This window comes from Rana temporaria, chromosome 1, assembly GCF_905171775.1.
Source record: "Rana temporaria chromosome 1, aRanTem1.1, whole genome shotgun sequence".
NCBI lineage: Eukaryota > Metazoa > Chordata > Amphibia > Anura > Ranidae > Rana > Rana temporaria.
Genome location: NC_053489.1, coordinates 287,765,488 through 287,790,583, shown reverse-complemented (window position 1 = coordinate 287,790,583; position 25,096 = coordinate 287,765,488). Strand labels below are relative to the sequence as shown.

General features: G+C 46.7%; 1 protein-coding gene across 3 annotated transcripts in view; it reads left to right on the top strand.

The window, feature by feature from the left end:
• Nucleotides 1–25,096, top strand: part of TJP2 (tight junction protein 2) — a 131,299-nt gene that overhangs the window by 31,061 nt on the left and 75,142 nt on the right. The window contains exon 1 of one of the 3 annotated variants that reach the window (XM_040356858.1): nucleotides 11,710–11,967. The exons of the other annotated variants lie outside the window; for them this stretch is intronic. Coding sequence (XP_040212792.1) covers nucleotides 11,893–11,967 — 75 coding nt within the window. The 5' untranslated portion in view covers nucleotides 11,710–11,892. Of the gene's footprint in view, nucleotides 1–11,709; nucleotides 11,968–25,096 lie in introns of those variants that run through there. 3 annotated transcript variants of the gene reach the window in all.

Genomic DNA, 25,096 nt, shown 5'->3' with positions numbered 1-25,096 from the left:
TTTGTAAACACAGGGAGGGCAACAGGGGGATTGGTTCTAGTAACTGCGCCCACTCCTGCTGCTCTGGGCACTCCTTTTGAACTTTTGGGGCTTGGGCCCCGTACAGGAGGGAAGATGCTACTCCCTTATCAGCAGCCCTGGTTCACTAAGCCGAGAAAGTCCCTCCACCTCCCTTCAGTCTAGATGGAAAATAAATGCCCTTGAAGTCTCCTGAAACATACGACATCATTTTGGCCTAGGCCAGAAACCAGGAAGTAACTAAAGAGATAAAAAAAAAAAAAAACGTTTAAAACTAAAAAATGTACCTTCCTAATTACCAATGCTAGTAGTATAAGGATTACAAATAGTCAATTTTAATTAAAAGAATTTAGTTCAGCTATAATTCAGCACAATGCAGAGATGAGATAATGGTTCCTTGAGCCATGGTTGGGGTGTGAGTGGGCCAACACTACCAAGCCTCACTAGTAATGTTTCCAGGTAGCTAAATCTAGCAATCAGTAGATAGTTGTAACAATTATAGTGATACTAAAGTGTCAGTTTTTTTTATTTAAAAATAACAAACATGTTATTCTTACCTGCTCTGTTGCAGTGGTTTTGCACAATGCAGCCCAGATCCTCCTCTTCTCGGGTCCCTCGCTGGCACTCGTAGACCCTCCCTCCTGCAGAGTGCCCCCACAGCAAGCAGTTTCCTTTGGGGGGATCCAAGCCGAGCCGCCGCTCTTTGTGCCCATTCAGACATTGAGCCGTGGTTCGGGCCCCATCCCCTCTCTCTCCTCATTGGCTCACTGACTGATTGACAGCAGTGGGAGCCAATGCCAATGTGTCTCAGCCAATCAGGAGGAAGAGTCCTGGACAGCCGGGGCTCTAGTGAAACGTTGATGGATTGAGATGGGCTCAGGTAAGTATTAGGGGGGATGAGGGGGGCTGCTGCACACAGAATTTTTTTTAACTTAATGTATAGAATGTATTAACATAAAAAAGCTTCTGATTTTACAACCACTTTAAAGCATAACTATACCTAAGAACAAAAATGTAATATATTGCATCTTAAAGTGGTTGTAAAGGCACAAGGTTTTTTACCCGCTGCTGTCAAACACAGCCAGCGGGGGATGGAGGGGGTGGGGCTGAGCCACAGTTCTAAGTGTGAATGGACACACAGAGCTACAGCTTGTGTGCCCCCACAGCAAGCTGCTTGCTGTGGGGGCACCTGGCAGGAGGGAGGGGCCAGGAACGCCGACAAGGGACCTGAGAAAAGGAGGATCCAGGCTTCTCTGTGCAAAACCACAGAGCAGGTAAGCATAACATTTTTGTTATTTAACCACTTCCCGACGGCCGTACGACTTTGTACGGCCGCAGGGTGGCTCTACTTCTCTACGTCTTTATACGGCCTCCGCTCCTCCTGGCCACTGAGATGCCGATGCGCGTGCCTGGCGGCCGCGATGTCCGCTAGGCGCCCGCGATCGGCGGTTACAGAGACAAGGACATGGATCTCTGTGTGTAAACACAGAGCTCCACGTCCTGTCAGGGGAGAGAGGAGACCGATCTGTGTCCCTTGTACATAGGGACACAGATCGGTCACCTCCCCCAGTCAGTCCCCCTCCACACACAGTTAGAACACTATGCAGGGTACACATTTAACCCCTCCCTCACCCCCTAGTGTTAACCCCTTCAATGCCAGACACATTTATACAGTAATTAGTGCATATTTATAGCACTGATCACTGTATAAATGTGAATGGCGCCAAAAATGTGTCAAAAGTGTCCGATGTGTCCGCCATAATGTCGCAGTCCCAATAAAAATCGCAGATCGCCGCCATTACTAGTAAAAAAAAAATATAATAAAAATAATAATTCTGTCCCCTATTTTGTAGGCGCTATAACTTTTGCGCAAACCAGTCGGTTATTGCGATTTTTTTTTTTTTTTTTTTTACCAAACATATGTAGAATACATATCGGACTGAGAATTTTTTTAATTGGGCTATTTATTACAGCAACAAGTAAAAATATTATTTTTTTTTTCAAAATGGTCGCTCTTTTTTTGTTTATAGCGCAAAAAATAAAAACCACAGAGGTGATCAATGACCACCAAAAGAAAGCTCTATTTGTGGGAAAAAAAGGACGCCAATTTTGTTTTGGAGCCACATCGCACGACCACGCAATTGTCAGTTAAAGCGACGCAGTGCCGGAAGCTGAAATATCACCTGGGCAGGAAGGGGGTATATGTGCCCAGTAAGCAAGTGGTTAAAAAAATAAACAGCAAGGTATTAATGTCGCTTTAACTGCATCAGCACCGGAAGATTTTACCACCTTCCTGACCAAATATCCCAATTTTTTTTTAAAAAAAACATTTTTTTTCCCTCAGTTTTGGCTGATATGTATTCTTCTACATATTTTTGGTAAAAAAAACAAAAACGCAATAAGCGTATATTGATTGGTTTGCGCACAAGTTATAGCGTCTAAACCATGGGTCTTCAAACTACGGCCCTCCAGTTGTTCAGGAACTACAATTCCCATCATGCCTAGTCTTGTCTGTGAATATCAGTGTGTTACAATGCCTCATGGGATGTGTAGTTCTACAACAGCTGGAGGGCCGTAATTTGAGGATCCTTGGTCTAAACTATCGATCGACTCCCTCATGTAATGGAGATGAAGAGATGGGGACATGTTTGTAGTCCATATCAGGAGAGACGCCTAGGATGACAACCATGGATCACTCCATACATTCAGTGGAGGAGTGATGTAGCCATCCAGGGGTGGGAAGTATGTTATTTGCAGCACTTCCAGGTAAAATATGTGAACTCTAAAGGGGATTTCCATCACTTTCTTTGTTGTTTCTAAAGAAAAAAACGAAAATGTGCCAAAATGTAATCAAGCAAATTGAGCTTTAGATTTCAACTACAGGCTATTTTTTTTTTTTTTTTCGTTTTTAATATAGAAAAAAACTCACCTTCTACCAGCTTAGTGTTTGAGCAGCAGTGCTTATCCAGCTGGAATGATGCTGGATTTAATTCACAGTGGCTAACAGCATAAACAGATGACCCATTCAGGAAGTGTCTAAAGGGGTGTATCCACTATGAGAAAATCTTTCGATATCCAAATCCGATTTTGCCAACAAAAATTCCTGAAGGGACAACATTTTTCTCGTACGTGAACAGTGAACAAACAATTTTAGTGTACGATTTTCTGTATATATATATCCGTAACGAAAGACTGTGCATGACCACAAACATCAAATAAAGGCCCATACACTCGGTAGGACTTTTTGACAACAAACTTCAAAATGAGCAGGTTTTCAAAAAAATCCGACCGTGTGTACGCTCCATCGGACAAACTTTCGCTCTGCAAACGGACAAAAGTCCTATCGTGTGTACAGAAGTCCATCAGACTTTAGTCCAAAGTACAAATACGCATGCTCAGAACCAATGTTAAAATTGACCATTAATAGCAGAAGTTGACAAAAGGGTGGTGGTAAAGAGCAGAAAAACCACGTGATGTTGGGAAAGTTTGCAGAAAGTTTGCAGAAAAGCCCTGCCGCGTGTATGCTATGGGTGTGCCCGGCCAACTCCCTTCAAAGAATTTTTGTCCAAAGGGAGTTGGCAATTTTTGGGTTTTTGTCCGAAGAGAGTTGGCCGTGAACGCCCATAGCATACACACGGTAGGACTTTTTCTGCAAACTTTCCCAAAATCACGTGATTTTTCTGCTCTTTACCACCACCCTTTGGTCAACTTGGTCAACTTCTGCTATTGTTGGTTGATTTTAACAGCGTGTTTGTACTTTGGACTAAAGTCCGATGGATTTCTGTACACACGATAGGACTTTGCACCGTAGGACTTTTGTTGCCGAAAAGATTGTTCGTTTGCAGAGCGAACTTTTGTCCAATGAAAACCGAAAAAGTTTGACCGATGGAGCGTACACACAGTCGGATTTTTTTGAAAACCTGCTCATTTTGAAGTTTGTTATCAAAAAGTCCTACCGTGTGTATGGGGCTTTAAAGCGGAGGTTTACCCTAAAAACATGTATATACCATTACATTCAGCATACTTCCGACATGTACAGTATGCTGTTTTTTTTCTTCTAGCTGTACATACCGTATTATTGTTCTTTTCCACCTGGCTTCCGTGTTCTCACTCTCGCGGGAGTAGGCGTTCCTATGCAGCGACGCAATGTCACCTGAGACTTAGTCTAGATGATTGACGTGCTTGATAAAAACTTTCCCCCGGCGGATAAGGTGCGTCACGAGTTCCGAAAATAGCCGGACTGGGAGTCGGCTCTATACGGCACCTGCGCAGTCATCTCTACGCGGCTCCTAGTCGTATAGAGCCGACTCCCAGTTCGGCTATTTTCGGAAACTCGTGACGCGCCTTATCCGCCGGGGGAAAGTTTTGCTGAATGTAATGGTATATACATGTTTTTAGGGTGAACCGCCGCTTTAAGATTTTATGTCCTTCATGACCAGGGCATTTTTTGCTATTCTGCACTGCGCCAGTCAATTGTGTGGTCATGCAATACTGTACGCACATGAGATTTATTTCATTTTTTCACACAAGTAGAGCTTTCTTTTGGTGATATTTGGTCACCATTGTTATTTTATTACATAAATGAAAATTTTGAGAGCAAAAAAAACCCCAATATTTTCTACTTTCTGTTACAAAACATATCCAAAAAAAAAAAAAATGTAAATATCAAATTTCTTTATAAATTTAGGCCAAATGTAGTGCTTTTCTATCTGGCTGTTTTGCTTTGCAGGGAGAAGAAACAGCCAGATCGTTGTTCCCCATACACAGAGTTCTGTTTTTTTTGTAAACACAGAACTTTGTGATTGGACACAACCGGTCAGCTGGACAGCACGGGTCAGCAGGGGGTGTGCCAATGCATGCCCCCCGAACCCGGAAGACAGGCAGAGACGTACAGGTATGTTGTCTGGCGTGCCTGTGCCACTTTCTAACAATAAAACTGTGTGCGGGCGGCAAATAATTAGGCCCCATTCACAGTTGTGTGACTTGTCATGTGAGTTTGGACCCCAAAGGCGCATGACAAGTCGCACCCTATATTTCCCAATGAGTACCATTCATATATTTGCGATAAACTCGCAGCGACTTTCAAGTAGCTACTGCACTACTTTGGTATGACTTTCATGCGTCTTGAGGGCCATGGACTTCAATGTAAACCCTTAACCGTCTTATGAAAGTCACACCTGCATGATATACATGTGACTTGTGTGCAACTTGCGTGTGGCTGTGTAGAGCACACACAGTCGCATTAAGTCACACTGTAAATTTGCAATGGAAAAACCATGATTTTGAAGTTGCACAGGTGTGAATGGGGCCTTTACAGTATTTGTGAGCCCTCACCTTGTAAACAAATCCATTCAGTTTAAAATAAAAAATTTAAAACATTATAAATACCATTTTTTTCTTTTTTGTGATTCCATGACCTCTGTTCTCAGCTGCAAGGTGCTTGGAGAGGTGGGGGTAGAAACTGCAGGGGGTAGGTATGTCAACACGAAGGAGAGAACAGCCATGCACTAATCTTTCCAGTTAATAGCTGTACAGGGGGACGTGTCAGCAAAAATCTTGGCCATTGGAGGACAGACAGACATACAGAAAACTGACCGTGCTGAGACGGATGTACTCTCCTGCTTAGTGTGGTCAGTTTGAAACAGGAAAGCAGAGGGACTGGCAGGGTCGCCAGGGATTTCACACAAAGGAAGAGATACAAAGAGAACAGGATGCAAGTACTTGGTACAACATACACATATCGGGAATATGAAATGTTGGGGTTACATTAAGGTGACTAGATTTTTAAAATAAAATCCGGGGACATATTTTTTTTTATACTAGTAATGGTGGCAATCAGCGACTCTCTGCCCGTCGCCACTGCTGCCCGCCTCACAGCCTGTCAAGTCTCACTCTCTGGTCCCTGGGCTACTATTGGGTGGGGAGCGGAAGAAGATCACTCTGCCAGGAAAGGCAAGGAGATAGGCAGGCGACTGGCAGGGACTTGAGCCAATGCAGAAGAACACACGAGCGGAGCTAAATGGGCATGCACCGAAACTGAAGACATATTCCCTCCGCTCTGACCAGCACATGATCATCAAAAAGGGGCACAGATAATGGAAAAAATACACCCCCCTCCCCCCAAGCTACTAGGAGCGGCGGAGTGGGGGGGGGGGGTGTAATTCAGATATTTTTTTTTTATTCTGCACTGACTGTCTTTGAAATTGCCCCAGCCCCTGTTCAAATCCAATCTGGGGACAGACATGGCCCGGGGACAGTGTCCTCAATCTGGGGACTTTCCCCTGAAACCGGGGATGTCTGGTCACCCTAGGTTACATACACTTTAAATAGGAAGAAAATAAGTGGTAGCTCCAGGTGCTGAAATCATGTACTAGTTTGTAGACTGAAGTCATGAAGGCGACTCCCTTGCTCCTCTAGTCCAATCCCCCCTGAACTGGTGGCAAGGAACACGAGTGACACGTATGTGGAATGTCCCAGACTGGTGAGAAGAAAGCCTTGGTGGTGAAGTGCTCCCACCAGCGGAGGTAGACAGATCAGATCACCTCAGAAGAGCTACAATGAAGAGTTTGGTTAGGCGGGAGCTGGTAGAACCAGACAGAAGGCAGGACAGGGATTTAGGCTTGTGTCAATGCCATTAATTTCAGATGCTTTGGAGATCATTCAGAATTCATTGGTGGGTGCATTTGACCTCCTCCTGACCTGCATTTGACTTTCTTCAGGTGGGTTTGCATTCCCATAGACTTATACGGGTCGGTCTGCAAAACCCCTTTAAGGCTTGATATGCATGTGTGAGGGTAAACACTGAGGCCTTGTACACACGGTCATTCCAAACCGATGAGAATGGTCCGACGGGCCATTTCCATCGGTTCACCGCTGAAGTGGCCTGATGGTCTGATGTGCGTACACACCATCATTCCAAAAACCGATCGGGTCAGAACGCGGTGACGTCAAACACACGACGTTCTGAATAAAACGAAGTTCGATGCTTCCAAGCATGCGTCGACTTGATTCTGAGCATGCTTTCTGTACTAACCATCGGTTTGGACCGATCGGGCAGCGGGCCATCGGTTCGATTTTAAAGCATGTTTTAAAATTTTGGGCCGAAGGACAACAGACCGATGGGCTTTACACACGGTCGGTTTGGACCGATGAAACTGAACCTCGGTCCATTCTCATTGGTTTTGTCCGACCGTGTGTACGGGGCCTGATACAGAGAAACACCAGTGTTTTACATGGGCACAGGGATGTACAGCCATTCTCTTCTATGACTGACTGTATGCTCCCCGGCCATGAAAAAAACGTGTCATATTTTATTCCTATATATGTCTGTGTCATTGAGGCCATCGATGTATACTAAACATTTAGAGGAGATTTCAGCTGAAAGCCAGCACTAGGTTTTATTTCTGCTTATACTGTATATTTCAGTTCTATTCTCTATCCATCATACAGCACCACGCCTGCTGTCAGCACCATTCTGTCTCATGGTGAGAAGACAAACTTTAAATCACATGCCATCCTTGTATGACCTGTTATATTGCTTTTGGTGCCATTCAAAGTAGAGCTGAAAGCATATCCCTATGTCCCCAGAACATGGGCTTCACGCGGGGGCAGAATGGCAATTTTTGGCCCAGGGGGTAAGTACAACCCAGAGGCGCATGGTACAGCGACTCCCGCTCTCCCTCTTCCCTGACTCCTCCCAAACCCTACTTTATTCTGGCCATTTTTGTTAAACGATTTTCTAACTGTGTATGGCCAGCATTAAAGTACTTGTAAACTTCAGGCATTAAAGCGGACCTTCAGTCATATTTTCATCTTTCCATCTATTAAATCTTCTGCCCTTGTTGTTTTACCGTTGGATAGTAAAACATTTTTTTCTGCCAGTAAATACCTCATACAGCCCACTTCCTGTTTCTTGTCTGGTAAAAAGCCTAGACTTATGACATCATGCACAGCTCTCTCTCTCACTCTCGTGAGAGATTGCCAGGAAGGGAGGGGGGATGAGTCATAAGAGGGTCATTGAGAGCTGCAGAGCTGGAGGTGTGCCTCTGTGTAAATCCAGGAAGTGAACAGGCAGCAGCTTCAGCTGCCCACAGTTAAAATAGTTTCAACCAGACTCAGTGGAGGGAGATTTCTGCAGCATATTTGGCAAGTACAGAATCACAGTATATGTAAAATAATATGCAAAGTGGTTGGAGGGAGGCTTCAGAATGGCAAAGATATTTGTATTACAAATTATGTGAGCAGACTGCAGTTCCTCTTTAAATAAGAACAAAGCATATCCCTCTACCTGTACTTGTCTCAATCCAGAGCACTGAGTGTATTTTCTGTCTGCTGCTTCGTTCCTCTGCTATCTGCATGAGTCGCTTCTGACAAGTTTTCCTGACACCAAGAGAAAAATGGTGACGGGGAGGGACCTACAGCTGATTGACAGCCTTAGCTTTGTTCCTGTATTCTATGTGAAGGGGACTATGTCCATTCTCTCTCCAATCAGCTCTCAGAGCTTTCCTCACTGAGCTCTGCAGAGTGTAACACCAGCTTCCCACACCCTTTTTTTCTGACAGCTCAGACAGGCTTTATATATTCTGGACTTTTAATGGCTGTAGAGAAGAGAAGACTGCAGATAAAATGGTACAACTTATATAGGATGATTTGTATCATCTCTGTGTATCACCTGCAGGGGCGGCCTTAGGTGTTCAGGCGCCCTGTGCGAGCTAATCCTGTGGCGCCCCCCCCATCTTCACCCCTCGCCCCCTGGTAACCTAAACATACACAAAGAGGTCCCTTATATCCTCCTCCCCTTCTGTGTGTAGGCTGGCTATAAAAAGTAAATACTTTTTATTTTTTATTTTTATCTGAAAAAGTAGATGCATGCAGGGCCAGGGGCTCAGTGTGACTTACCTTTCGGTGGACGGTGCGACTTTGCATTTAAAAAATGGTGCCGCCCGGCGCTTAGAGGCCACTGCGCATGCGCTGTCTGCCCGAGAATAGCCAAGCGTTTTCAGGCTTTCCCGAGCAGCGGCGGCACATGCGCAGTGTGCCTGTCGGGGCCGGCAGCAGCCATTTTTTTTCAGGTGCCGCAGCCGATGCGTTGCTCTTCACCCAGTCCCAGGGCAGGGGTACCTGGCAGCGGCTGCTGCTGTGACTCGTAGGAGTCAGACTCCTGTGATGATCATGTGAGTAACTGACTGCGACTCAAATTCTGTGAGCTGTGATGGTAGCACAGCGCCCCTGTTGCCCATGGCGCCCTGTGCGGCCGCACAGCTCGCACACCCCAAAGGCCAGCCCTGATCACCTGAGGCCAGTCACTTCACTGGGTATGTAAGGTTTTACAACCACTATACCTTTCTGGGAGCACTATTAATGTACCGTATTTTCCGGCGTATAAGACGACTTTTTGGATGCAAAAAAATGCATCCAAAGTCGGGGGTCGTCTTATACGCCGGGTACGGTCTCCATGCAGCTGCGATCGTCATAATTTCAAAGCTGCGCGCCGTCTTCTCAGCGCGTCCTCGCTGTCCTGTGATAGGCGGAACAGAAATCTTCCCAGCAGCGCCTCTGTTCTGTTTTCCGCCTATCACGGATGCCTTCTCATCCTCGGACGAGATGAGAAGGCATCCGTGATTGGCGGAACATAGAACAGAGGCGCTACTGGGAAAATTTGTGTTCTGCCAATCACAGGACACGCTGAGAAGACGGCGCGCGGCTTTGAAATCATGGACACTCGCAGCAGACGGAGACTGTCACCGGCCTGCAAAACGTGAGTGATGGCACAGTGGGGGGGAAAGTGGGGGCTTGTAATGTGATGGCACTGTGGGGGCATGCAATGTGATGGCACTGTGGGGGCATGCAATGTGATGGCACTGTGGGGGAAAGTAATGTGATGGCACTGTGGTGGCATTTAATGTGATGGCACTGTGGTGGCATTTAATGTGATGGCACTGTGGGGGCATGTAATGTGATGGCACTGTGGGGGCATGTAATGTGATGGCACTGTGGGGGCATGTAATGTGATGGCACTGTGGGGGCAAGTAATGGCACAGTGGGGGCATGTAATGGCAAAGTGGGGGCATGTAATGGCACAGTGGGGGCATGTAATGGCACAGTGGGGGCATGTAATGGCACAGTGGGGGCATGTATTGGCACAGTGGGGCTTGGAAAAAAAGGGGGTAGTCTTATACAGTGAGTATATCCCAAAACCAAAATTTTTCATGGAAAATTAGGGGTCGTCTTATACGCCGGAAAATACGGTATATGGAACTCTAAATAATTAACGTAAAGCCCTTTCGCTGCCAGAGCCATTTTTTGTGTTTTGGCACACAGTTTAAAAAAATCATTTTAGGCCTGAAGATTACACAAAACCCACAAATATATATTGTCTAAAAAGCAGACACCCTAGAGCACAGGTGTCAAACACAAGGCCCACGGGCCGAATCCGGCCCTCCGGGTCATTTCATGTGGCCCTCATACCTCTCCTGCAGCTGCAGCAGAGCTCCAGCCCTCCTCTGGTCCTCCTCTGGACCCTTACTTTCCGCTTCAAGCAATGCATCCAGCTTCTTCCCAGCAGCAGCATAAGGAAAGGGGGTGCACTGTGATGTAAGGGAGAGTGGGGGACTCAACTTCTGATGGTGGGGTGGCTCTTGACATCTAATGTAAAGGGGAGGGGATGCGCTGGACATCTAATCTTACAGATACAACCGGCCCTTTTGAGGGCAATCATAACGCTGATGTGGCCCACAATGAAATTGAGTTTGCCCTAGAGAATAAAATAGTGGTAGTTGTAATCTTTTATGTCAAACAATTTTACCCCAAAGGTCTAGAAAACGCAACATTTCAGTAAAAAACACACTAATAAGAATTTTAGGGCAAACAAACACAATATAATACCCCGATTTTTGGTAAAAATGTAAAAGACGAGGTTGCACCGAGTAAATAGATACCCAACATGCCAAACCTTAAATGTACGTGCGCCCGTGAAATGGCGACAAACTTCAGTACCCTATATTTTCTATAGGTGATGCTTCAAAAGCTGCCTATAGGTGTCAGTTTAGTGTTATGGAGGAGGTCTGGTGTTAGAATTATTGCTCTTACGCCGGCGTACGTGACAATATGTAACGTGTATCACAATCATCGCTTTAACGCGATGCATGCGTTTACATGGAGGAGCCCAAGGTCTCTCTGTGATGTCATAATGGAGGAGTAGAATAGGGCTCCAGTGACAACCTGTAAAGCTCTGGTGAACTCCATGCCTCAGTGCTGGGAAATAATGGTGGCCAAAAAAAAAAAGTTTTGCCTAGAATTGTACTGGAATTCATGTCCATATACATCTGTACTATGATAGCAGAAAGGAATGTAAGACAACAATGTATCTAACAATGTAGACATGAGTGCTGATGACGAATGGTGACTTCTCCTGGTCTCAGGACATCACAGTGTCACCCCCTCCTCCCTTCCTCCTCCTTTTCTGATTCCAAACTTCAGGCTTGGAGTTGCAGCACTTGGACTGTACCATTCCCCCACGGAGGGGATCATTGTCTGTACAATACCAGTCAGTCTATCCTAGCCGGCTGGATACACATGAAAGCAGACACATCGTCTCTGTTTACTGAGCACAGCCTTTGATCAGCGCTGCATTCTGCATAACAAAGGAGAATGGATGGACTTTTCTCCAGGCCAGAAGACAAGTCCCCCCTCCCCTGTCGGAGTGGTAGAGGCTCGCCCCTGGGGAGTTCACTCTTGGTCTGGGAGGGATCGGTGTGTACGGACAGGTTGATGATGGCAGCAGCGCACAAAGTAAAGTGATCGCCCGATCGGATCACACACACACATCACAGTTCTAGGGACACACGTGGAGTGAGGAAGCAGAGAGAAGCCGCGATGCCCATCCGAGGAGACAGGTTATTTCATCATCAGGCGGCCAACCATGGCAAGGATCTGGCAGCCTGGTTCAGGGTAAGTGGCCGCCATCAGCTGATTGCTGGGGGATGGGGGGTGTGTTAGGTGCCTGCAGGTAATAGTGGACGAGTCATGTGATTACACCTTGGCAGGAGTTGGGGGTGGGGAGCACAACTTACTGCAAGTGTGTGAAACTTGAATATTGTGTGATGGAAGATCTCTGCTCCCAGGATCCCCCTTATGGAAGTCGCCCGCTCCCCCACGATCCCTCTTGGGGAAGGTGCCCCGCGATCCCTCTTGGGGAAGGCGCTCCGCTACCCTGCGATCCCCCTTAGGTAAGGCACCTGCAATCCCCCTTAGGGAAGTTACCAGCTCCGCCCCGCGATCCCCCTTAGGGAAGTCGCACGCGATCCCCCTTAGGGAAGTCGCACGCGATCCCCCTTAGGGAAGTCGCACGCGATCCCCCTTAGGGAACTCGCCTGCTCCCCCGCGATCCCCCTTTAGGGAAGTCCCCCGCGATCCCCCTTTAGGGAAGTCGCCCGCGATCCCCCTTAGGGAACTCGCCTGCTCCCCCGCGATCCCCCTTTAGGGAAGTTGCCCGCGATCCCCCTTAGGGAACTCGCCTGCTCCCCCGCGATCCCCTTTTAGGGAAGTCGCCCGTGAGCCCCCTTAGGGAATTCGCCCGCTCCCCTGCGATCCCCCTTATGGAAGTCGCCAGCTCCGCCGCGATCTACCTTAGGGAAGTCGCCCGCTCCCCCGCGATCCCTCTTAGGGAATTTGCCCGCGATCCCCCTTAGGAAAGTCGCCCGCGATCCCCCTTAGGAAAGTCGCCCGCGATCCCCCTTTAGGGAATTTGCCCGCGATCCCCCTTTAGGGAATTTGCCCGCTCCACCGCGATCCCCCTTAGGGAAGTTGCCCCCGATCCCCCTTAGGGAAGTCGCGCCCGATTCCCCCCCCCCTTAGGGAAGTCGCGCCCGATTCCCCCCCCCCCCTTAGGGAAGTCGCGCCCGATTTCCCCCCCCCCCTTAGGGAAGTCGCGCCCGATTTCCCCCCCCCTTAGGGAAGTCGCGCCCGATTCCCCCCCCCCCTTAGGGAAGTCGCGCCCGATTCCCCCCCCCCCTTAGGGAAGTCGCGCCCGATTTCCCCCCCCCCTTAGGGAAGTTGCCCGATTCCCCCCCCCTAGGGAAGTTGCCCGATCCCCTTGCCCGATCCCCCCCCCCCCCTTAGGGAAGTCGCCCGCGATCCCCCCCCCCTTAGGGAAGTCGCCTGCGATCCCCCCCCCCTTAGGGAAGTCGCCCGCGATCCCCCCCCCTTAGGGAAGTCGCCCGCGATCCCCCCCCCCCTTAGGGAAGTCGCCCGCGATCCCCCCCCCCTTAGGGAAGTCGCCCGCCATCCCCCCCCCTTAGGGAAGTCGCCCGCGATCCCCCTCAGGGAGAGTGCCCGCTCCCCCGCGATCCCTCTTATTACAGGTATATGCTGCTGCAGTGCAGTGTGTCCTCATGTATAATGCACTGATCTCCATGGCCTGGACTGCTGAGCAGGGACTTTGTGCAGCTCCTGTGACACCACACCGACACCCAGGATCATATTTGCACCACTTCCTAGCCATTCTGTACTTTGCCATGACAGGGGAACTCGGAACATTTGCTATCCTGTCACTCAGATATGATAATGTGTGCATAAATAAAGAAGTATCCATTCCAAAAAGAAACATGGCGTTGATTGCAGTTTACTGATCATTAGATGTGATAGCTGCATTACTTTTTTTTTTTTTTTTCTGATGATCCTGCCAGTAAGGGCTTGCACTTTCGTTGGTGGATTCCATGCAGTCTATCTATGGGCAGGCTGGTTGTACTAAAAGTGGTTCTAAAGCCATAAAGAGGAACTTCAGTCACTCCTCAAATTTTAGAAAGAAAATACAGGCGGCATCTAAAAACTGCAGTGATGTCACTTATGTACTTTCCTTTCTTAATGCTCCATTCTGCAATGTACACAATAGTTTGTAACTCCGATGACCACATATGTCACAGTGGCCATTTTAACTGAGGGCAGCTGAAGCCAGCACCCTTTGTTTCCAGGCAATTTATGCGGCTACTTCACCAACAGCAATATGATACTGCGCAGCACAGTGGCACATAGTGAGTCCGCGCATGCTCAGTAAACATTGAGCCGGTTTTCTGCCTGTTTCCTCGTGGCTCTTTTCTCTCGCGGCTCTTTTCTCTCGCGGCTGATCCAGTGAGAGTAGGGAGCAGGGGGGTGGGCCCGAGTCACCCTGTCTGTGTCAATAGATGCAGACAGGGTGGCCCAGGAGCGAGACCATGTAAGTGACCCCATGGAAAGTAGCTTTCTATGGGGCACTCACTGAAGTAGAGGCGCCAAGCGCACCGGTGGGGGACCCCAGAAGAAGAGGAGCAAAGCTTCTCAGTGCCTGCTCTATGCAATGGTTTTGTAAGTATGACATGTAATTAAAAATAAATAAATAAATAAACTGGCTGGTTGTAATGAGGTCAATTGATACAGCAACCTCAAGTGTTATTAAATCCTTGATTTTTTTTTTTTTTTTTTTTTTAAAACACTTGAGGTTGCTGTATCAATTGACCTCATTACAACCAGCCAGTTTTTTTTTTTTTTTTTTTCATTCAATCATTGCCGGTGGCTTTAGCTGCCGGCAGTGATCATTGTGTAGCGCTCACCCCCGAAGGAGCCGCTGATAATGAATGGGATGGCAGATTTATCTCATGGCTCTCTGAATGTCTAGGGATGAATGGTGCATACAGCAGCAGCAAAGGAATGTCCACAAAGGAATGTCTTTTTATGTGCTCTTTATTACCCAGCCGGGTAAAAACAGTGAACAGGTAATAAAAGGGATAGAGATGGAAAGGAGAACAGCAGATTCAGGCGTAGTATCTGGAACAGTCCTGTTCCCATGCGCAACACTCTTACACCACTCCTTCTTGAGTGGGCTTAGCGTGCCCTGATAGGCCTCTCTCACTGAACTAGCAGCCGGTACACCGCTCGAATCTCTTCAGGAGAAAGTCTCTGCCACAGACCCTCTTGAATGAATGTTCAGAGCGGGACCCCTGCCACAGGCCCTCTCTGATTGCAGATACGGAGATAATACTCCTAGGTAAAGTTACGCCTGGATCAGGGCTCGACAAATCCTGGTCGCCATGGCGACTAGAAATGGGGTCCTGGCGACTTGGCTTGGAAGGGGGGGGTGCACCATCTGGTGGTGAGCCGTTGGTATTACAAGTTATTACCACCAGATGTGTAAGCTGGCGCCATCTGGTGGTGGCTGTTGGTATTACAAGTTAAGCATTACAAGTTAAAGCGGTGGTTTACCCTAAAATCCACTTTCTGTTACTAGATCCAGCATACTGCTGACATCTGCAGTATGCTGGATTTTTTTTTTTTTTTTTTGTACTTATCGTTTGATCCGTATGTCTGCTCCGGCTCCGAGCGGCGTATCCTTCCGGGTATAGGCGTTCCTAAGTAAAGCGCAGTTGATTGACGGGCTTGGATAGCGCGTCACACCTTCCGGAAATAGCCGACGTGACTCTCGGCAATTTACGGCGCCTGCGCAGTCAGCTCTACACGGCAGGCGCAGGTGCCGTATAGCGCCGTAAGCAGCCGAGAGTCACGTCGGCTATTTCCGGAAGGTGTGACGTGCTATCCAAGCCCGTCAATCTACTGCGCTTTACTTAGGACGCCCATTCCCCGACGGATTCCCCGCTCGAGCCGGAGCAGACATACGGATAAAACTAAAAAAAAAAAAATCCAGCATACTGCAGATGTCAGCAGTATGCTGGATCTAGCGACAGAAAGTGGATTTTAGGGTGAACCACCGCTTTAAACAGCAATTCTAATGTAATTTTTCACTATTTTCACTGCCATCTTCTTCCCTCTAATTAGAACCCCCAAACATTATATATATTTTTTATCCTAACACCCTAGAGAATAAAATGGCGATCGTTGCAATACTTTCTGTCACGCCGTATTTGCGCAGCAGTCTTGCAAGCGCACTTTTTTTGGGAAAAAATTACACTTTTTTAAATTAAAAAATAAGACAACAGTAAAGTTATCCCAATTTTTTTTAATATTATGAAAGATAATGTTACGCCGAGTAAATTGATACCCAACATGTCACGCTTCAAAATTACGTCCGCTCGTGGAATGGCGACAAACTTTTACCCTTTAAAATCTCCATAGGCGACGTTTAAAAAATTCTACAGGTTGCATGTTTTGAGTTACAGAGGAGGTCTAGGGCTAGAATTATTGCTCTCGCTCTACCAATCGCGGCGATACCTCACATGTGTGGTTTGAACACCGTTTACATACGCGGTCGCTGCTCACGTATGTTTTCGCTTCTGCACGCAAGCTCGTTGGGACGGGGCACGTTTTCTGGCTCCTAACTTTTTTAGCTGGCTCCTAGATTCCAAGCAAATTTGTCAACCCCTGGTGTAAGGGCCTGCCTGACTAAATACAAACGGAAAGTGTTTAGGTCTGACCTCATATTATATGGTTTTGGCAAATCTAATGGAAAAAATCGAAAGAAAATTGTATAGTGTGTATCCAGCTTTTACGGGTGGATGGGGGAACCCTCCCTGCTGAGCTATTGTATTCTGATGACAGGGAGACTTCCCCGCCATCAGAATACACAGATCAGCACTACTGGCTATAGAAGTCAATCAGTAGATTCCTGCTGAATTTCAGTCCATGTATGGCCAATATCCAGGAGCAAGCAGACAGGGCTGATCTCTTCCTTTTATCTGACTTTAGTAAATAGAACAATGACAGATAATTGCAGTATGGTTACTATGGGGTACTGTTCTTTTATCATTTATTTTTGTTATGTTGATATCCACATTGTTTTGGTAATGAAATCTCTTGCTGGAGTGGACAGACTTCTCCCACTTTAGTTTTGAAATCAATGAAAAAACAGCAGATCGTATTGTTGTGTTTTTTTTTTTTTGTCACAATGCCTATAATAAGGTAATATGCAAATAGCAGTTAAGCCTAATATACACTATACAAATTTTGATAAAGGGGCCAATACCCGCCCTGTTGGTGGCCCTCCTGGCCAATATCATTTAATTGAAAGATTGTAGGAAGGTTTTTGGCAACACCAGTTGCATCCAATCAAACGCAGCTGCTGTTCAGGTATTCTGACAGCCGCTGGCGCCAGCTGTCAGAACGCATTGCGAATCATTAGATTTGTATAGCGAGGATGGAGGAATCTGTTAGTGTATGGCGGGGCATGGTTTGGCCTGACTCGGAGATGGCCGCTTAGTTGGAGAGCTCCCGCCACTGCTACCTAAACTACTGAAGTACCGGAAGATAGTGCTGCTCAGACACGCACAGGAGGATGGGTACAGCTTCCCGACAGTCGTCGGCGTCTAGATCCCGCTTAACCGTGTACATACCGGCGGGGCCAGCCAGAATATCCCCGAGATGTTCCGTTCTCAAAGAACCAACATGGCGTCGTCCTGCCATCCTCCACCTCCGACGAATGCCTCACAACCCCTGGACCCTCAGCCGCTACTTCAGACTACCGCCCAGGTACTCTCCGGCGCTCCTAGCAGCCTCCCTCAGCCGTCCCTCAATATTCAGGACCTGAGAACAATAGCAGCTGACATAAAGGATACTCTTTCTGCCGCCATTGCTGACCTGCGGCTGGACATGCACTCTTTGGCGGACAGAGTGCATGAAGTGGAACAGGTTGCGGCTCAGCACTATCATGACCTTCGCAAGGCCACTAGGAAGATCGACACCCATACCATGCAGCTGAGGGAGGTCCAGCGACAAGTCGAGGACCTCGACAATAGGGGTCGCAGTCACAACCTTAGGCTCCAAGGCCTACCAGAATCCATTGAGGCGGATCATCTGACGCCTGTTAGTGTATGGCCAGCTTAACACACAGCAAATAAGAAATACGTTTTTTTGAATTGGCGTTGGCTCCTATTCACACCTAAGTGGTTTAAAACATTTCCAAAGCACCTCAACACTTGCCACGTACACACGATTGGACATTCCGACAACAAAATCGTGGATTTTTTTCCTACGGATGTTGGCTCAAATTTGTCTTGCATAAACACGGTCACACAAATGTTGTCGGAATTTCCGATTTGCCAAGCGCGCCACCCTTTGGGCTCCTTCTGCTAATCTCGTGTCAGTAGAAGTTTGGTGAGAGACGATTTTGCGCTTTTCAGTCTTGTGCTTTTTAGTCCGTTATTGCTCTGTTAGAAGAGAATGCGCTGCATTAAAAGATTAAACCATTTGCAACGCGACGAATGTGCTATCTCCATTACGAAGGCTAGTTTTACCAGACGGAGCGTTTTCCGTCTTGTTCTTGATTCAGATCATGCATGGAATTTTGTACGTCGAAATTCACGAGAACGGATTTTGTTGTCGGAAAATTTGAGAACCAGCTCTCAAATACTTGTTGTCGGAATTCTGACAACAAGCTGCCATCGAACATTTGTTGTAGGAAATTCCGATCGTGTGTACACGGCATTGGGTTACTTTCACACTGAGGCGTTGGGGGGCCGCTAGCAGGGCTCTTTTAACACCCGCTAGTGGGCAAAAAAGGGTTAAAATCGCCCGCAAAGCGCCGCTGCAGCTGTAATGCAGTAAGTCAACTGAGGAGGGGTGGAGAGGTGGGATCATCCTCGGGAGGCTAAAGGTATTTTTTAAGCTAACTATACACCATGCGATCTCATTGTAAAATTTCCTTAAAGGAGTTTTCCACCCATTTTTTAAGTTTATTAAAAGTCAGCAGCTACAAAAAGTGTAGCTGCTGGCTTTTAATAAACTGACACTTGCCTGCTCCAGCGTTCCAGCGACGCGCCTGCGGGGGGTCCGCTCCTCTCCCCCCCCCCCCTCCCCAGGCCGGCGTCTTCATTGTCACTGTGGGCACCCGGCCGTGACAGCTTTCGGCTTCACGGCCGGGCACCCACTGCGCATGCGCGAGCGGCACTGCGCATGCGCGAGCGGCCAGGCGCCGCGCTGTTTGATTGGACGGGCGATCGCCTGGGACCTGTAACATGTCCCAGGCGATCGCCTACAGGGAGGGGCTGGCAAAAGGCGATATGACGTATCGCCTTTGCAGCCCCTCGGCGGAAGGAGGAAGTGGGACAGGAAGTCCCCTTCTCCTGAAGCCCCCACTCCCCCCCCAAAAAAAAAATTACATGCCAAATGTGGCATGTAAGGGGGAGAGGAGTGGGATAAGAGGAAGTTCCATTTTTGGGTGTAACTCCTCTTTAAGATATACAGTAAAACTTTGGTTTGAGAGTAACTTGGTTTAAGAGCGTTTTGCAAGACAAGCAAAATGTTTTAATACATTTTGCCTTGATATACAAGCGATGTCTTGATATAAGAGTAGCGTCATGTCACAACTGAGTATAAAAGAGAAGAGAGGAGCCTCTAAGTGTAGCAATATGGTTACAATTATAGAAGGTACAACATTTAGCAACTTTTTGCTACACTTGGAGCCAAAAAAAGTGCTTTGGATTACAAGCATGTTTCTGGAACAAATTATGCTCGCAAACCAAGGTTTTACTGTACCACCAATAATGGAATGTATAGGTATGTGCTCATATTGCATAGGTATGATGCATTCAAATGAGATTGTACAGTGGTTGTCAATCAGATTGTACTTGGTATGTATTTTTTTTTTATATGCCGAATTGGATTTTTATTTGGTGGTAAATGGTAATAGATTTCTTTCAGATTTTTATTTTATAGATACTAGAAAAGAAAAGCCAGCACAATATATTCGGGGGAAAATATATATATATATATATATATATATATATATATATATATATATATATATATATATATATATATATATATATATATATATATATATATATATATATATATATATATATATATATATATATATATATATATATATTTTTAATTTAGCTGTATATTTCTCGTTATTACTATTACATGCCACTAAGGAACAACCAACAAAATTATAATCTACTGCTCCTGATGATCTTAGTGATACCACATATGTGTATGGTTATTTGTACCTGTAGTAGGGACTAGAAACAATACTGCGCTGGTTTTTTAATTTTTTTTTATTCCTTTTTTATTTTTTATTTTTTTTACCTATTTAAAAAAAATGCTTTTTTTTTTTTATTTTTTATCCTTCCTAAAATATGTTGACTCTGACAATGACCTTTGACCCTAAGGGCTCATGCACACAGAATGTTTTTACAGCTGCCCCTAAGCGCTGTAACAAGCTGATCCGTATTTTAGGCGTTTTTACATTATAGGGAGTTTTTACTGAAAAAAATTGCAAAAAACGTGTGTAAACGCTATTCAAAAACGTGGCTAACGGCAAATTTTTAACGCTGCTTTTTCCTGGCAGCAGTGCTGGTGTTTTTTTAATTTTCTGTGGGCATGAGGCTTTAATTAGAATGCTGACCTACATCAAACCTTGATCTAGCTGTTTTATCTTTTTTTTTATTTTTTATTATTGATTTTTTTTTTTTTTTTACTCGCCCTCTTTTGAATACACTTTTCTCCTTTTCAAGAGGAGACAAAACACATAGCTAGGGTGTACAGTGACTGATTACTGTGATAGCCAATCAGAGGCTATCACAGCAATTAACGTAGAAGTACAGCCAAAGCTCATTTGGCTGTACTTCTTCTGTGGATCACATAAGTGCAGTTCGTTCTGCACTCCTGTGGCCCATTCTCAGCTGACAGCAGGCTGAAGTCACAGAGCCGGTCCAGGCTTGGGCAAGATCACTACAATGAAGTTGGGATCCGCCTACATGCCTGGATCGGCAAGCCGCTGAGAGCCTGAGCCAGCTGCTCCCGCCCCCTCATAGCCCAGCGCTCCAGTGAGTACAGTGGGGAAGACCAGAGGGCTGCTGACTGACAGTCACCAGCTCTCTACTCACGGAGCTCTGAGAACCGAGCGATCAGTGTTTGACCGCTCTGTTCTCAATTTTGGACCTAGAGGGGGCAAATGTAGCATTGGTCACATAGGTAAGTATGATTCAGCAAAAAAGATAAAGTCCATACTTCACTTTTAAATGATTGGGAACCATGCCTCCTGGTTCTCAATTGTCGGTATGATACCGGGAGCTCAGTTTCTGTGCTGAGGGTGAGCTGGGCAGCATGCTCTTAGCACAAACACAACGCAGCCCCACAGATAAAGACCGTCTTCCGTAAGCCTGCGCATATGTGCATGCTCGGGGGCAAAAGGTTGAAAAGCTATCGCTGCACTCCCAGCGCTTTGACAGGAGTGACACTGCCTTCTCATACAGTAGCAGCTCTGCCCGTCCCTCTCCTCTGCTGTCAATTTACAGAAGGCTTTGTATTTTGTGAATGCGGTCACATAATACAAAGCACACTGTGATTGGGTAGGAGGGGCAGACAGAGTGGCTGCTGGAGTTGAGACCATAAGGTCCAGAGTTGGAGAGCCCAAAGTATAGTGATCGCTATGCTCCCAGAGCGCAATGAAAATAAATATGGTGAATTAAAAAGTTAAAGCGGGGGTTCACCCTATCGACGGGAATTTTTTTTTTTTTTATTTTACCTTAAAATCAGGCATTGTAGCGCGAGCTACAGTATGCCTGTCCCGAATTTTTTACCCCCGTACTCACCTTGTAGTCGTCCATCGAAGATACCGGGGAATGGGCGTGCCTATGGAGACGGAGGATGATTGACGGCCGGCTCTGGCGCGTCACGCTTCTCCGGAAATAGCCGAAATAGGCTTGGTCTTCACGACGCGTGCGCATAGCCTGTGCGCAGGCGCCGTGAAGAGCCGAGACCTACTCCGGCTGTCTTCGGGGAGAGTGACGTGCCAGGGCCGGCCGTCAATCATCCTCCCTCTCCATAAGCACGCCCATTCCCCGCGGGAGCCGAAATCTACGATGGACGACTACAAGGTGAGTACGGGGTTAAAAAAATCGGGACAGGCATACTGTAGCTCGCGCTACAATGCCTGTCTCGATGGTAAAATGTGTCGGGGGGGGTGAACTACCGCTTTAAGTCCACAAGGTGGCATACAGCTCATTGGAGGTAGCCCATAGTAAGTCAGCTTTAAAGGAGTTGTAAATAAAAAATATTTTTTTTGCTGAAATGACTGTTTACAGGGTATAGAGACATAATAGTTAACTGATTCCTTTTAAAAATAGATAAAAATCAATCATATAATGTACCTGTAGTTTCTAGTTTCGTTTTTGCATGTTGTTTCCTGCCTCTGCTGTACAGAGTCCCAGAGCCAATACAGGGCAGTGATGGTTTGGAAAACGAAACTGATTGGTGCTGAGGGGTTTTAGACACACAGTAATCACACCTCCTTGATTAGTGACCACAGAGAGAAAGCTCCCAGCACTGTGGTCATCAGGAAACAGACAACCAGGAAGTGTGGAGATCAGAGAAGAATTACAGCAACTTGAGAGCAAAAAACGAACAATGAGGACATGAAAACAGCACTGCAGTAAGATAAAAAAAAAAATTCCTTTACAAACCCTTTAAAGCAGTTCTCCACCCTAAAGTGGAGTTCCGCTGATCGGAACCCTCCCCCCCTCCGGTGTCACATTTGACACCTTTCAGGGGGAGGGGGGTGCAGACACCTGTCTAAAGACAGGTATTTGCACCCACTTCCGGCCACACGCTACAGGCGAAAGACGGGCATTCCGTCACATCCCGTCTGTCGCCCGTTGTGTGCTGGGAACACTCGGCTCCCAGCACACAGCGTGTGAGCCAATCGGCGGGCGCAGCGCGACTCGCGCATGCGCCGTAGGGAACCGGGTAGTGAAGCCGCAGCGCTTCACTTCCTGGTTCCCTCAGCGAGGATGGCGGGGGGAGCAGCAGAGTGACGAGCGATCGCTCGTGCTCTGCTGCGATCGGCGCTGGACTCCAGGACACGTAAGTGTCCTAATATTAAAAGTCAGCAGCTGCAGTATTTGTAGCTGCTGGCTTTTAATATTTTGTTCCCATGGCACATCCGCTTTAAGGCTGTTTTCATTTTGTAATCAAAGGAAATAGAATAGATTTTTTAAATAGGGTCAAAACAAGGATTGGGAAAACATGAATTAGAGAAACATAAACATTTATTATAGCTTAAAAGCAGACGATTCTTTCCACCAAGTTTGTCATATTAATGAGATACAAAGTATGCCAGGAATGAATTGTGTTTGGGTGAAGGGAGGCAGTGTTCTCATGGCACTGCTGCTGAATAGCTGTATTGTTTTCCCTCTGCAGGGGCTCAGTAGTTCAATGCTGTGTAGTTGTATAGTCAGTGCTTGATGCCTTGTTTGTGTTTCTGGTGTTAATCGGAATACATACCAAGTGATTAGTGTTTGTTTTGTCACGTTTTCAGTTTTTTTTATTAGTGCCTATATTTATTGATTTGACAATAATGAATTATATCATCTAGATTACATTTTAGTTGATCTACCAATGGGATAAAACCTTTGCAGTGCTTTTGTTGGATCCTTTTCCATCAGTTTTCTCATGTGCTGGGCTTTGTACCCTGATGTGCTGTTTCATGTGCCCTGTACCCTGATGTGCCATGTCCTGATGTGCCCTGATGTGCCATGTCCTGTACCCTGATGGGCCATGTGCCCTGTCCTGATGTGCTGTGCCCCGATGTGCTCTCATGTGCCCCATGTTCCCTGGTGTGCCCCATGTGCCCTGATTGTGCCCTGATATGCTCTCATGTGCCCTGGTGTGCTCGTATGTGCCCTGATATGCCCCATGTGCCCTGATGTGCTCTGATTGTGCCCCATGTACCCTGATGTGCTGGGCTTTGTACCCTGATGTGCTGTTTCATGTGCCCTGTACCCTGATGTGCCATGTGCTGTGCCCTGATGTGCCATGTCCTGCACTGTGCCATGTCCTGATATGCCCTGCCCTAATGTGCCGTGCACCCTGATGTGGCCTGTTGTGCTGTACCCCGATGTGCTGGGCTTTGTACCCTGATGTGCTGGACTTTGTACCCTGATGTGCTGGGCTTTGTACCCTGATGTGCTGGGCTTTGTACCCTGATGTGCTGTACCCTGATGGTGAGTGGTCAGTGTGTAGTGTAGTGGTCAGTGTGCAGTGTAGTGGTCAGGGTTAATAATGCGTTCGCTGACACCAGTACGGTTTTTGAAGTTTGAAAGTTTGCCTGCGGCCCCCCATGGGATATGGAAACTTGTCTTGTGGCCCTCAGGTAATTTGAGTTTGAGACCCCTGCTCTAAGTTGATCGTTTTTTTTTTTTTATCAACTTGGGTACAACCAGCCTGCCGGATTATTCATGCAATTGTTGCTAGCAGCTGTTATAGCCGCTAACAATTATTGTGCCTTCCAGGCAGGGGTAGCTTTCTCCACACCACCCCCCCTCCGGGAGAACACAATGGTTTCACAGGAGGGATTCCACTGTCAACACTTACTGTGTTGATGGGGTAATCGAGGTTGCAGAAAAGAAGCTTGCTCCGTCTATGGCTGACCAAAGGGAGAAGCATGGTATATGAAAGAGTGGAGTGTACTTTTGTGCATTCTAAACATCCAGTCATGTGTAGGGAACTTGAAATAAACCAATTCTGTATGGGTGCACTTGACCTCACAATATATTTTAATAAATCGGGTCCAGACTTCATTAAACTTGGTTCACATATCTAAACTCAAAACTATATATATATATATATATATATATATATATATATAATCAACTTACCAGCCCTTGGGTTTGGTATCTGCATTGTTTGTTTTTATTTTTATTTTTTTAAGGCTTTTTTATTTTGATCTTGTGATCCTGCTAGTAACAAACTTCCTACCCCTTTGTGTCTACACTTATTTCTCCACTGTATCTGGAGGCAGCCATGGTTCTCGCACAGGCTGGACGTCAAACATGTCTACCCTTGTTCATCTCTATTTCATGGTTGTTGAGATTAGTAGTAGTCATAGTTGATATTACACTAGGGGGAAAAAAAAGATTGTTTATGCTGTGTTTTTGGCCTGAATTCCGACCTGAAACGGACCAAAAGATGCACAGGGCTCCTGTGCAATTTTGCACCGAAACTGGAGCAGAGATGCAGTGGCAGCTGGTGCTTAAATTTTTTTTGGAGGGGCGCTAACAAAATGGGGGAAAAAAATAAATCAATTGCAGCCACTGTGCCCATCAATTGCCGCCATTGTGCTTGCCACCACTGTGACCATCAAACGCAGCCA